Genomic DNA, 12913 nt, shown 5'->3' on the forward strand with positions numbered 1-12913 from the left:
AGCCTTGAAAATTCTCCAGAAACTCCACTCTTATCACAGCAGACAACCTCCTCCACAAATCTTCCCAATCTCTAGGGGAGAAAGGATTTGGAGAATCCTGGACTGGCCAGTGTACAAGATCCAAGACTTCCTGAAAGTGGTGAAAAAAAAAAAAACCATGAGCCTTGCCAGGTACCAGTCACTGAGTGGAAAGTTACGCTCCTCTACATACTACAAAAAAACAATTCTTCTTCCAGAAAAAGGAGGACTGCTGGCTAGCCCCAAAAAACCCTCTCCCTTTTCCCCATCTTGAAGCTACTCACTTTAGGGTACTTTTGCTTACACTGTTTTTATTGTTTGAGTACTGACAAGATCTTCAACTGTAGCTGCTACAGGGAGTATTCAGCAGGGTAGTTATATGAATACAGAAAGAAGTCTGTCTTAAGTCTTTGTTCTTTCATAATGGAAACTTTTTCCCAACACACATGCACAATTATTTTGTCCTAACTACTTCAATATAGGTTTCCTAAATGCTATTTAAATGAAACAGTTGCCAACTATAGCTTATAGCAAAACAGCATGGATATGAAATAAACCAAATGAATACTTTGCCAGATAATCTGACACATTCTAATGTATTCAAATCAAAACATTGCACAAATCACAATACACTGTTTTACACCCTGCAAATGTCTTGAATAAATGGTCTTTGGACAGGCAAGGCAGATTCTATTCATCAGTACATTGACAAAGGTAAAGTATCTAATTTACAAGCTGAAGAGCAATACCTTCACAGTGCACAGAAAACATTGTATCTAATACACATTTTAACCTCTTGCAGAAACAACTCAGTTATCAGCATGACCAAGACATGTAGAAACATACTTTTTCTAAAAAACATGTTACTTTTTCCTCACCACTGCCCAAGACTCCAAGAAGGATGGACTCGAATATCTGCTTTTGACTCATGCCTTACACAGCACTGACACTGAAAGGAGTACCATGTTCCCATTCATCAGAAGTTTAAATTCTCATTGCTTTACAACAGGAAAAAGCAAAATTTCAAAATGGTCAAAAAATATTGAACAATAAACTGATATCTTTGCTTCAGAAGAAAACCTCTTCTGTCAAAGTTAGTACAGAACTGCACAGCGATATACAGACATTGTGAAAATGAAAAAACAGAATTATGTGGTACATTCAAATTTTGACCTAAAAAAAAAAAAAAAAGCCAAAGAAATGAGGGTCAAGGTGTCCTAGTTGCCAGTAGTGCCTTCATGAAAAAAACCTTAATTTTGTGCTTCTTGGTGCAATACAACCTCACGCAAATCCTACACCTACTGGAATAGCATTTTTCCTTCAGAAAAAGGAAGAACTACAATAATTGCACTGAGGTGATTACTGATTTTTGGCTGACTGCTTTGTCTTTCAATATATCTTGGTTCATAAATAACAATTACAGCACACTTATAATTATAATGCATGTTTTATATGGAGTCAAGTTTGCTTTTTAATAAGGTATTTTTATCTTTTAAATTAATTAGATTGCACACTGAAGGTCTAGTATTTTTATATACTATATATATATACACTATATATGTTTATATACTATACATATATACTATATATATCCATGACAATTTCTCCTTTTCTAACTTGAAGGAAAATTTAGTTCAGAGAGGCAAGCACAGCAGCTCAAGTATGGGCACTGCTTCTCCTTTTCTTTCTCTGAAGATTAGCTAAAATTGCGTCAGACTTTAACAAAGGGCATAAACATAATTATGTTAGTGATCCTTCTGTCATGACTTGGCCCAACATTTATCTGCCAGTCAATATGTTTACTGATACATATACACGTAAGAATATTTATGGTTGCACTTGATCTTATTTTAAAAACTCTTTACATATGCAAAACACACATTTAAGAAACCACGACACTGAATTAAAGGCATTTTTTTGTGTTTTCTCCAAACAGCAGCTGGTATTTTAGAAGTTTTACAGCATAGTTCAAGCATTGCTGAAGCACTGTTTCAGAACTTCAAAGTTATTCAGGCTCCGGATAACCTTGATTCCTTCTTCCCTATTCATGTCCAAAACAAACACAGGAACTTGCATATGCACAATACATACTCTTCACAGAAGTTCCCTACCAGTAGTTCTTGTACTCAAGCCCAAATCTCTACACGGTAAAGGCAGTTAAGTTAGAGACTGCTTGTACACATCTTTAGTATTTGCCCCTTCTTTCTGGTTTAGAAGTGTTATCAGAGAACAAATAAAAGAAGATCCAGCAAGAGAAGCAGATCCTTTGTAACATCTCCTGCCAAACATCCTATAGCTGTATTAACATTGAAGAAAAAAATCTGTATGTTCAAGTATTTCATTTGTATACTTATGCCCTAGATGCAAGATGAGCAGTGTTGCACATACTTTTTAAGGTAGTTAACAACCAGGGCTCTCAGCAGTTTTTCAGAACTTGTAATTCCAGAATGGTTTTCTGCAACAAATACAGATTTCTGCATAAATCAAGTTTGGTTATAGTTCTCTCACAGGATAAAAGACAGGCTGTGCGAACACAGGGTAAGTAACTTATGTTCCCTCTTCCCTTTGGCTTCTTTCCCCAGTTCTTCAGTTTAAGAGAGCTGGATTGCATACCCGCTGCTGATGAGTCACATTCTGGGAATACCAGATGTTGTTCTTAGTTTAATGCATTCATTTCACTTTTCTGTAAAGTTTACCATTCAGTAAAAAACTAAAATTGGCAACATACTTAGGACTTCCTAAACCCTAACAATGTGTCCGTAACAGCACAGGTCTTTTAAATTGAGAAAAATCAAACAAAAACTAGTGCTTGGACACACAACTCTAATATAAGACTACTCATTTACACAGTGATCTGTTAAAGCAATTACATTAAAGATATCACAGCGTTAAAAACAAGCCATTCAATTCACTGTCCAAATTCAGTAATTGCAGACTACATCAGACAGAATGTGATATTCACTTTTTTTTAGCATTCAATGTGTAAAAAGGTAGAGATTCCACTCAAACCTCATGCAGTAAACTGCTCTGGAGGTGCACGAGAACTGCATGTCATAACTGTGTATCCCATATACAGTAATCTGAAACTGGTGCCTTGGCGTTCCTAACTGCGTTAAGTCTCGGTATTCAAATAAGCAGTCACACTTTCATGTCTAACACTTTGAATTCACACTTATAAGGATGCTTAGTGCATTAACAGTATGCAACATCTTAAAGAAAGTACTTAGTATTTTACAGTGTCAAGGTCTAATGATGTTTCCACAGATTGAAGCACAGTGATGAGTAGATTTTTCTTTCCAAAATCTTTCTACTAAGCAAGCAGTCTGGAATGATCCATTATCTGCCTGGTAAATCTGGCTATTTAAAGGCAGAACAACATTTTTTGAATGCAAGCTCTGGAAAGTAATTTATATTCCTATTTTCCATTCCCTTTTATTGCAACACATTTTCCTGCCAAAATAATCCATGCAAGAATGCATGACTGAAGGTATCTGCTCAGAGTTCAATAGTGTACTGTCAACTCCCTCAGTCTGATGTATGACTCTTAATTGAGAGAACTGCCATCTTTATTTCTTTTTTTTTTAACAGATTTTTAGAAGTAGCTCCAAAGGAAAAAGATAATGAAGAATAGCTGAAAATGCTTGCATCTCTAATGCTCTGTGACTAGTTCAATGAAAGCTAGCAGTCATCATTGAGGAAGACAAAGCCTTTGCGTTCTACAAACCAAATATAGCTACAATTCTTTACCTTCTGTTGACTTTGCAGGGACACCTGAAACTGGATAGGTAATATTGACAAACACCATTCACACAACAGTAACTGAATGCTAAATCTATGATATCTGATGTGTTCTAAACAAGCACTAAGGCTATGACAGTAGTTAGATCCTCCCTTTGCTAGAAGGAGCAAGATGAAATAAAGAAGTCATACCATTGTCCAACATTGCATTTTTTCCAAAATAAATATACACTAAAAGAAAATACTTGGAGAATCCACAGGAATGCATATTGGGACTGAAAAACAAACACTTATAGATTAATAGATTCAAACAGGAAAAAAAAAATCTGAAAACTGACTACATATAATACTTTCTACTAAGAAATCCTACAGTAACCATGCTGTTTGCAGTAATAAATACTTGCAGGAGTGAGTCCTAAATTTACTTGTACAATATCTGAGCAAAGTTTCAAAGTTGAAACTTGCAGTTTCTTGACAATGTCAAGAAATGTCAATGCCAGTGTCAAGAAATGTCAATGTCAAGCAGTTGCTTGACAATGAAAAAATAACATTTCAAAAAAACATAGTTATTAGACAGTAAGTATTCTCATGACGACTCTTCTTTTGGTTACCTAAGTCTAGGGTTTCCATCCTGTATTTGAATCCCATATTCAAAACACTACTATGTAACAGACCACATAACACAACAAAAGCATCTTTTTCAGCAACACTAAGCTTTTATTACAAGTTTTCTTCCTCCAGACCACCAAAAGTGCACATGCTGTCACAGTTTAATGACTACAAAATGAACTAAACCTTTTGAGACTCTAGTGGGAAATGTCAGTTTACAAAGGATCAAGAGCATTGAACTACTGCAATCAAATCCACCTGTGCTTAACAAAACTATAAAACAATGACATTGGTTGGTAATCTGTGTAGATTCCTATAAGCAACATTTTGCAACAGAACATTTTAGAAGTAATTCACTCAATACAGATGAATAAAGAATCACTAAATGTGTGGGAGAAGAGTAAATTTCACTTGCAAAAGGATCCTTCAAAATACCAAGCAAGGAATTTGGGGGGGGGGGGGGGGGGGGGGGGATGTTACACAGATTCATATAGATTGAATTGGTGGAAACCATATTTCCTCATGAGGCCACCATTCAATCTAAATGATCATATGCTTGCTCTAAGGCAGTTTCTGCAAACATGTTTGTGGTATTTGAACAAGTAATACAAACAGTTGATCACTGGTACGCTCATCACATTTTGTGCTTTAGGTTCTTTTCACAGCTCCAATCCATCAAGAAAGAAAAAAAAAAAACAAAACATGCACACATCACTCTTTCATATCCTTAGCTAAAAGCTGTCTCAAGTCTTGCAGTAATTCTTAACCGTGTTGCTTAGGCAGAATATTCCTGTTCGTTGCTTTGTGGTTTTTTTTTTACAGCATTTCATCATTGTCAGATTTAAAAACCAGTCACTTTGTTTATCACTCTAAGCTTCAATTCACTGCCATTTCTCATATGTCCTCCCCTTGGCAATTCCCTAGCTCTGTAATGTAAGTTTTACAAGTGTTTTGGAGCAATCCAAGTCCCCATCAAGACCAGAAGCTGAAGAAACAAGGGGAACACAGGGTAACTGATGCTATATCCATTGCCCCAAAGGGTAAGGATTCACCACATAGGTCATCTAGCACCAGAGACAAAAATCACACCTTCACCTTTGCTCAACAGTTTGCTTACCTCCCGCAATTCCAGTCTCTGAGCCACTGCTTCCAGACTTTCCTGGCCTGTGCTTTCCACCGATAGCGTGAACTCCACAAATTCGCTGTTGAGCAGCTGGATGCGAGCCACCAAGCAACTTTTGCTGGATACTGTGTAACGTCGAGTTCGTTTCAATTTTAACCCAAAAGGTAGAGGCATCTTCTTTCTCCCCCAGGGATGGTTTCTGATAAAAAGCTACTTCCACCAGGACCTTGAGAGGGACAAGTAGCTATCTCCTCTCAGAAGGCAAGGAGCTGTAAAGTCTCCAGAGATCAACCAGCAGCAGCGCATCCATTAAAGACAAGCAAGTTTTCCACCAAGAGACAAGTAGAAGGGGCATCCACTAGAATCCTAGTAAGGGGCAAAAGAGAAAGAGAGTAAATACAAGAATCAGAAACAACAGTTTGACTGAAAGGCGTATGGTAACATGGGAAAATTAACATGTATTTTTTTTTAAATCTAAATAATCAGTCTACTTCTCCAAAATGCAGAGCTGTTTGCATTCAAATAATGAAATAAGCACCAGAGTTTCTGGTTTTTCCACAAACGACACTGGTCTTTGGCAAGTTGATTCTTCTTTTTAAACTCACAGATGAATAATGAGCCTTAATCAAATGTGGCTTCAATGCCTTAAAATATGTATTTCTAAACTGATTCAGTATTTAAATGAAATACATCTATGAAGTCCGTGTTACCTAAGGTATTTCTAATACTGAACAAAGCCACTTTCTGTAACTGCAGAACTGGAAATCTGGGTTGTTTTCCAGAGCGGAGCGGCATGCAGCCTCAGCCGCTACCCCTTGGATTAAACACCAACCCAAGCCCCATAAGTGATTAAGGAAGAAAACAGAAAGGCAGGAAGAGAGGCACTAAAGCTTACACCTCAGCTATTTCCTACCAGACAATTAAAACCCAATTCCTCTCATTTTCCCTGCATTACAGCTAGCTGCACTATTATTTCTCATGTTAAACTGCTGTATGATGCTTCAGGCTTTGCTTTGCCTTGCAAAGAGAGTATGTAAATTCTGAGAACTATTTATTTCCTAATTTTTCCTTGAAAAACATGCTTATTCCCAGTCAAAAAGCAGCCACCCATTTCTCCACCTTTGGCAAACACTCCACGCCTCCTCTCCCGCCAACTCCTCAACAGACAAGCTTCCCCCTGCTGTTTCAGGTGCTTTCTTACGGCGTGCGCCCCAGCTTAGGAAATCTGTCACTCGTACTAGCGGTGGTTTTCAGCAGCGAACGCGAAATAAAAGCATTCACTAAATACAGGGAGGGCCTGCGGAAGTAGACGAGAAGTGTGGCGAGAGCGGTCTCTACAGCGAGGCTGGGCACTGATGTGAAAGCGCTTCACACACTTAAGGTAAAGCCGCCATCGCCTGAGGTGAGGGGAAGCAATCGTGGCGAGCCTCCCCGCTGCGCCACCAGCTCCAGGTCGGGCCGGGCAGCAGGCCCCGGACGCCCTTGCAAGCACTCCCCGGCCTTCGCTGACCGAACACCGCAGGCCGCGCCCCGCGCCCGAGGAAAGCTGCCCTTCTTCCCGTCACTTGGCTGCTGCGGTCTCGGGGAGCTCCGCACCGGGACCTCTAGCGGCAGCGCCGCTATGGTAAAAGACAGCAAGGAAGCACCCCCGGTTTGTTGTGGTTTGTTTTTGTGTGTTTTCAAGGCTGGTGTGCACTAGTACCACGTTTTAAAAGGCGTAATTTGATTTCTGAAGGCTCTTAGAACTATCAGACAAAACCAAAATGAGTGGGGGAATCAGAAGAAGTAGCCTTCATAGCATACCTGTTTTTAAAAACTCAAAGGTACACCTATAAACAGATTGAGAGCCTCGTGCTACTTGTACATTTATATACACAGAAATTTAATGTTACTCAACATAACTGCAGACTCTTTAGGTTGAAAACCCTCATCAGACTCCCTAATCCCTCATAAGCAGCACAGCAAAGACAAAATGAGGCAGAAAGACACAAGGCCTAAAATAGGGAGAAAGAAGGGGCAGAATGGTTTTCCTCAATGGCATCTTTATTACCCTACTCCAGAGAATGACCGTAGCATATTTCTTGAAGACGTTTACAATAATCTGGAAGCAGATTATTCGAGTCCTTCAGAATCCCCATTCTCAACAGATACCAACTAAAATCTCAATTGAATTAAAAAAAAAACTGACCCAAATACCAACTATTTTATTTTTGGGTGCAGCTGCAGCATAAATAACAACTGATAGCAACAGGTTTCCCTGAAAAAATTAGGGATACAAAGGGAACCCTCATTTTATTACTCGCTCTGCACTTTGATCCTCCAAATCCTGCTCCCCTAGAGCAGCATTGCAGGGAATGCTCTAACAGACAGAAGGTTTTTGCTTCCTGCCCACTGCCAGCAGAAACTCACACTGGGTTAATTCCTGACAGCATAACTTTTGGCTGACTGACCTCAGCTCCCATCCACAAGACCTGTTTTTCAATATATTCTTTGCACAGTTACATACTTTCTTCAATGCTACAGCAATGAAAAGAAACAGCTCACTTGTCTTTTTGAAAGCTGCAGTCAGAAGTGCAGTCTATTTTAATCTCAGTTTTTATGTAGTACCACTGAATATGAAAGACTTTCAAACTTTTGTGCCCCCATCAGGGCCTTAGCAGTGTATTCTTAGGGCATGGAAAAAGTTAAAACATTGCTAACCAGATGCTGACCTGACAGTGAAGTTTCCAAACCCTCTAATGCTGACATGAGGGAATCTCAGACTTTCAGTTATTTGGCTATGTGGACAGGTTGCAATGGAAGCATAAAAGTAAGTTAGACCAGAATTTTCAGAATGTGCCAGAAGCTCTCTTCAGGTTATGATCTGTTGTTTGCATTTATTGCTCTACTGAGCATTTATCCTAAATTATTTCATTTTAGCTTAGTACATGCCTGACAATCTTCATTACTTCTGAAACATGTTCATAACACAAAAAACTTAACCTAGCTTCCACTTCATGTCACAAAAGACCAACTTAAAAACAGAAATTCCTGACTCATAATAAATATTGTAGGACAAGGGCAAGTTTGATGAGTAACACTGAGGAATCATTCAGCAACTTCTACTGTGAACCATGTGTACTTCTTGCAAACACAGCTGTGCTGGTTTTATTCAGCAGCTGTGCATTCTGCAGTGCTAACTGCCTTCTGCATTACTGTAAATTCAGACACACCTGCATTGTTATAAAGCTACTGCAGAAAAACAAATTACATACTGCCAGGAGTTACAAAGCCAATTGATGACCTCTACAATACATTTTTTTAGCAAGCGTTTATTTAGCAAGCCTGGAATTTTCATGCAACACCTTAAAATGTCTTTAGTGGCCAAACTTCGTACATACAACACAAACATGTAGTTTCAAAAAAGTTACATCAGAATTTCAGCAACATGGCTGTGACTGACGCATGGTTACTGAGCGCTGTGGTTATCTCTCCCCTTTACCTACACCTCCCACTCCCTCCTCAGCAATTAGCATTTTACTTTACAAAGGTTTTTTAAACATCCTGCATGAATGGCAGCATGCAAAATAAAACTGCAATGTGTAATAATGAAAAAGGGTTCCTATTATTTCAAATGCTTAAAGTACATATATTTATTTCAGAAATATTTGGGGAGCCAAAAATAATCAGAATACTCCACTCTCCACTTGTTTTACTAGTTAATCTTTGACATGACTCTTGGGCTGAAAGAGCAGAAATTAAGCACTTATCTCAAACCTTCCCTACCTCCAGAAGCACAATTCTACAGCCTTTTTAAAAGTTAATGTTTGAAACTCTTCAGTCCTAGGGTACAGAGCAGGGAAGATCACATTCTATTTTTTTTTACTATGCCTGCTGTTTTCCCCTTACCTTGTGCAGTGATCCAAAGACACCAAGTCTCCTTTCACATATGTATAGCCGTAAAAAGCACACAGCACTCCAAGACTTTTTCTCCCGGAACCATCTCATCTGTATTCCTCAGGAACTGACTTACTGTGCTCCTCTTGGCCAAAACAGCTGCTATCTCGGCTAACCCACCTTCTTCTCAGATAACTCATAGTCAAAACATTCCTCACTTCCTGTCTCAAAAAACTTGCTCTGAGTATCATTCCACTGGGTAAGGAGCTGGGGGTGGAAGAAAATACTACAACAAAATAAACCTGTGCCAGACAGCTCTTCGGGCAGCCTCCTTCATGTGACGCTGTGCAGCATGACCGCAAACTGCGTTCTTGGGGTATTTTCAAATCGCCAGTCCCTGTGTGCCTCTGTGTGTGTGCATTTAATTTCTTTTCCTGGAGGCGTTCCCCTCGCTCTATCCATGCGGAAGGATACGCTGAAAGAATTAAAGCGAAGGCCCGTATGCTTGTAGCCCATTACCTCAGAGAATTGGAATGCCTGGCAGGGAGAATGTCAGCAATGAACAGCTGCTTCTCTGGCTACAGGAGCATTACAGAAATAGGGGTTACAACAAATAGCAGGCAATCCTTGCTTTTTAAAATCATATGATCGTTTATTTTAAGCCTTTCAAATTAAGGCAAATCTCTTACCAAAATTCTGTTGGTTTTATTTTCACACCGCTTGGAAATGTTTTCAAGGTTTAATCTGTATGTGCCATAGCAAATGACCTATGCACATACATTTATGTCTGCAGCTGAAAAAAAGTAAGTAAGTCGTTGCAAAGTTTTAGCTGTTGGTAATATATACAGGAAGAAAATGCAGACTAAAGACTGATCTTTCAGCCCTTGTCTGGACTTAAAACTCCCAGAGGTGTCAGTAGAAATTATACCCTTAATAACAACTGTCTTTGCAAGGCTTATATGCATATCAATTAAGTAATATTTATAATGTTTAACAATCATGTAAGGGCTGCAGTCCAGTGCCACAAACACATGGAGACCACAAACATATGGAGACTTGTGTTTGCACAAGTGTGTAATCAGCGGTTGTATGCAGTTTAGAATTTTACAGTTCACCACATTTTGTGAGCCAGGCAACAGTATATACAAACTTGAAACGGGTCAGGGATGAGTAAGAAGGTAAAGCGAGTATGTGAATGCTGACTCATAATTGTAAAACATAGAAAGTGTTTTGGCAATGTAAAGAACACAAACATGCTACTGTCTGAGCAGGTCTAACCTGCAGACCTACTATGCAAATGGCATGTTACTCGGGAGGACACTGATCTCAGCTGAAATATGTAGGTAATTTTGTACTACAGTGAATTCTTTTAGACAAAAGTGGTCTTTCCTCAGATCAGGGGAATCTCTCTTCCCCCCTTCCCCCCCCCCCCCCATCTATGCATCAGCCGTAGTTATGATGAAGCAGTCCATAAGTCAAAATAATAACTAATTAAGGGGAATTTTATATTGAATAAAATAAACTATGAACTAACCTAAAACCCTTCTCTTATGGCATCTACTACCTAAAACCCTTCTCTCATGGCATCTACTACAGGCCAGAACTACAGTTACTTGCCAGAGAAAACTCCAGTGCCATAAATGACAAATTCAAGCCATGAAAATTCAGAGTAAAAGAGGCAGCCCCTCCGATTTCTAAACAAGTCATACTGGAAACAAGGTCTCAATTCTCTTATCTGTCACATTCCTACTCTAAACCAAGATCACAACCATTTCCTGCCTGACTCCCTGCCTAGAAGTTGCATTTCTTGGAGTTTTCTTACTTTCCATAGTTAGTCCTTGCTGCATTTTCTTTCCTTGCATTTACATTGAAAACAACACCTCCTCTTAAAAGAGACATTGTCAATGTGCTCCTCCACTGCCTACATTTTCTCCTTTTGAAGCTCACCAAACCTCTATCCCCGAATAATTTTTTTCTCTTCTGCTTCCTATTACCCCAGTTTGTATCCTGAATTTGTAGGTTTCTGCACTTTTTCCATTTTGCCCACCTAACTTTTTACCCCATCATCTCTCTACTACCTCCAACTATCAACTGTAATAAAAAGGACAAAGAAATTAAGGTGTCCATTAACATGTGGTGAACGCTGATAAAGACATAATCAAAAAGACAGACAGTGACAGCCTCAGGGCACTCTTCTGTGCTTCTGCTTCTCCCCTTTAGCCCCTGATCAACACTCATGACATGCATGGGTAGAAAAACCTGTGTGTTTTGCAGTACTTTTTATTGTCTTGTTGAAGATTACAGGAGGAAAAATTAACATCCTACAGCTGAATGTTGCAGCCCTTGCTCTGGAAGTACAAAGAAAAGTTTCTGCCTGTTGGGTTGAATACTGCCTGCCCACAGCAGAACAGGGATAAACCAATTTTGATTCTTACTGACGTCTTCCCTTCTGGGCCAGTTTTCTTTTTTCTGCATCCTGATCCAAGTAGGTGATGGCAGTTGAGTGTTATCAGCCAACAGGGTGAAGGCTGACACAAGTTTCCATCTTGTTCCGATTCTGGGAACTCTCTCCAGGATCAGATCTTTGCACTGACCAACAGTTAGATGGAAGGCTGGCAGTGAGCCAAACTGGAAGCAGAATCAGCCACCCTCCAGGCAGAAAAGCGGTCTGCATGTATATACTCTTCAGCCTAGCATGGAGTTATCCATTTGTGTTAAACACACAGGCAGGATAATCCAGAAACTATGAGTTAAAGGGGTATTCCCAGGGTGCTGAAACAATGAAGAAGTCATGGAAAAATACCTCCATTTACTCACTAGCCATGCAAAATTGACATAATGAACTGAAAAGTCAGACTACCTCTGTTTTTCATCATTCCATTTATTTGTGAAAAGAAAAAAAAAGATAACTGGGTCTTTATGCATCCTTATGTATTAATGGGGAGAATGCGTGCTGCTAGAAAAATAAGCATACAATATGTCTTTGAAGCCTGAAATTTCATATCTCCAAGATTAATTTTTACTTGTAAGTCACTGTAAATTTTTTTTTTAATAGAAATTTAAATAGAAATTTAAATCTTTAATTTTTGTACTTTTTCAGAAAAAGCATTACTATTAAAAGTAACTTTATAGTTAATCTTGTAGTATTCATAGTTAGGGTAAGCCATGTGGCATAACTCTATAAATCAGTTTTATAAAAACCAGGAATGAAGAAAGAGGCAACTTTAAAAAAGCTTAATGTTACACTCGAATGATTAAGAGCAGACCCTCTGATACCCAACTACTTCTAAATACGCTAGAAGATACAAGTATTTTCTTTACCCTCGGGCCAGACTGCACAGCGATTCCTGACTGCCCACTGCTTGACAAGCGGTGAGCGCAGTGATAGACGGCCCAGGGCGGCCTCCCAGTTGGGGCTGCGCGTCCTCCTAATCCCCGCGGCCGTGGCTGCAGGGGTACACCGGTACGCCGGACGCCCATGCGAGCCGGGCATAGGCGGCATTAGGTTAGAGGGGCAGAGGTCGGTGCTGGCCTCGAGCACCAGGCAGC

General features: G+C 39.5%; 1 protein-coding gene across 3 annotated transcripts in view; it reads right to left on the reverse strand.

Moving 5' to 3' along the window:
* Positions 1-10094, reverse strand: part of PTPN21 (protein tyrosine phosphatase non-receptor type 21) — a 43572-nt gene extending 33478 nt beyond the window's left edge. Inside the window, exons 1-2 of one of the 3 annotated variants that reach the window (XM_057413388.1) lie at positions 9377-10094; positions 5483-5854 (exon numbers count right to left, since the gene is read on the reverse strand). In XM_057413388.1, coding sequence (XP_057269371.1) covers positions 5483-5662 — 180 coding nt within the window. In that variant the 5' untranslated portion in view covers positions 5663-5854; positions 9377-10094. Of the gene's footprint in view, positions 1-5482; positions 5855-6689; positions 6795-9376 lie in introns of those variants that run through there. The other 2 variants (XM_057413390.1, XM_057413389.1) reach the window with 2 other exon arrangements.
* Positions 10095-12913: the final 2819 nt, after the last annotated feature.

Source organism: Pezoporus wallicus, unplaced genomic scaffold, assembly GCF_028554395.1.
Source record: "Pezoporus wallicus isolate ANWC-B61680 ecotype Strahan unplaced genomic scaffold, APGP_CSIRO_Pwel_v1 contig_3017, whole genome shotgun sequence".
Lineage (NCBI taxonomy): Eukaryota > Metazoa > Chordata > Aves > Psittaciformes > Psittacidae > Pezoporus > Pezoporus wallicus.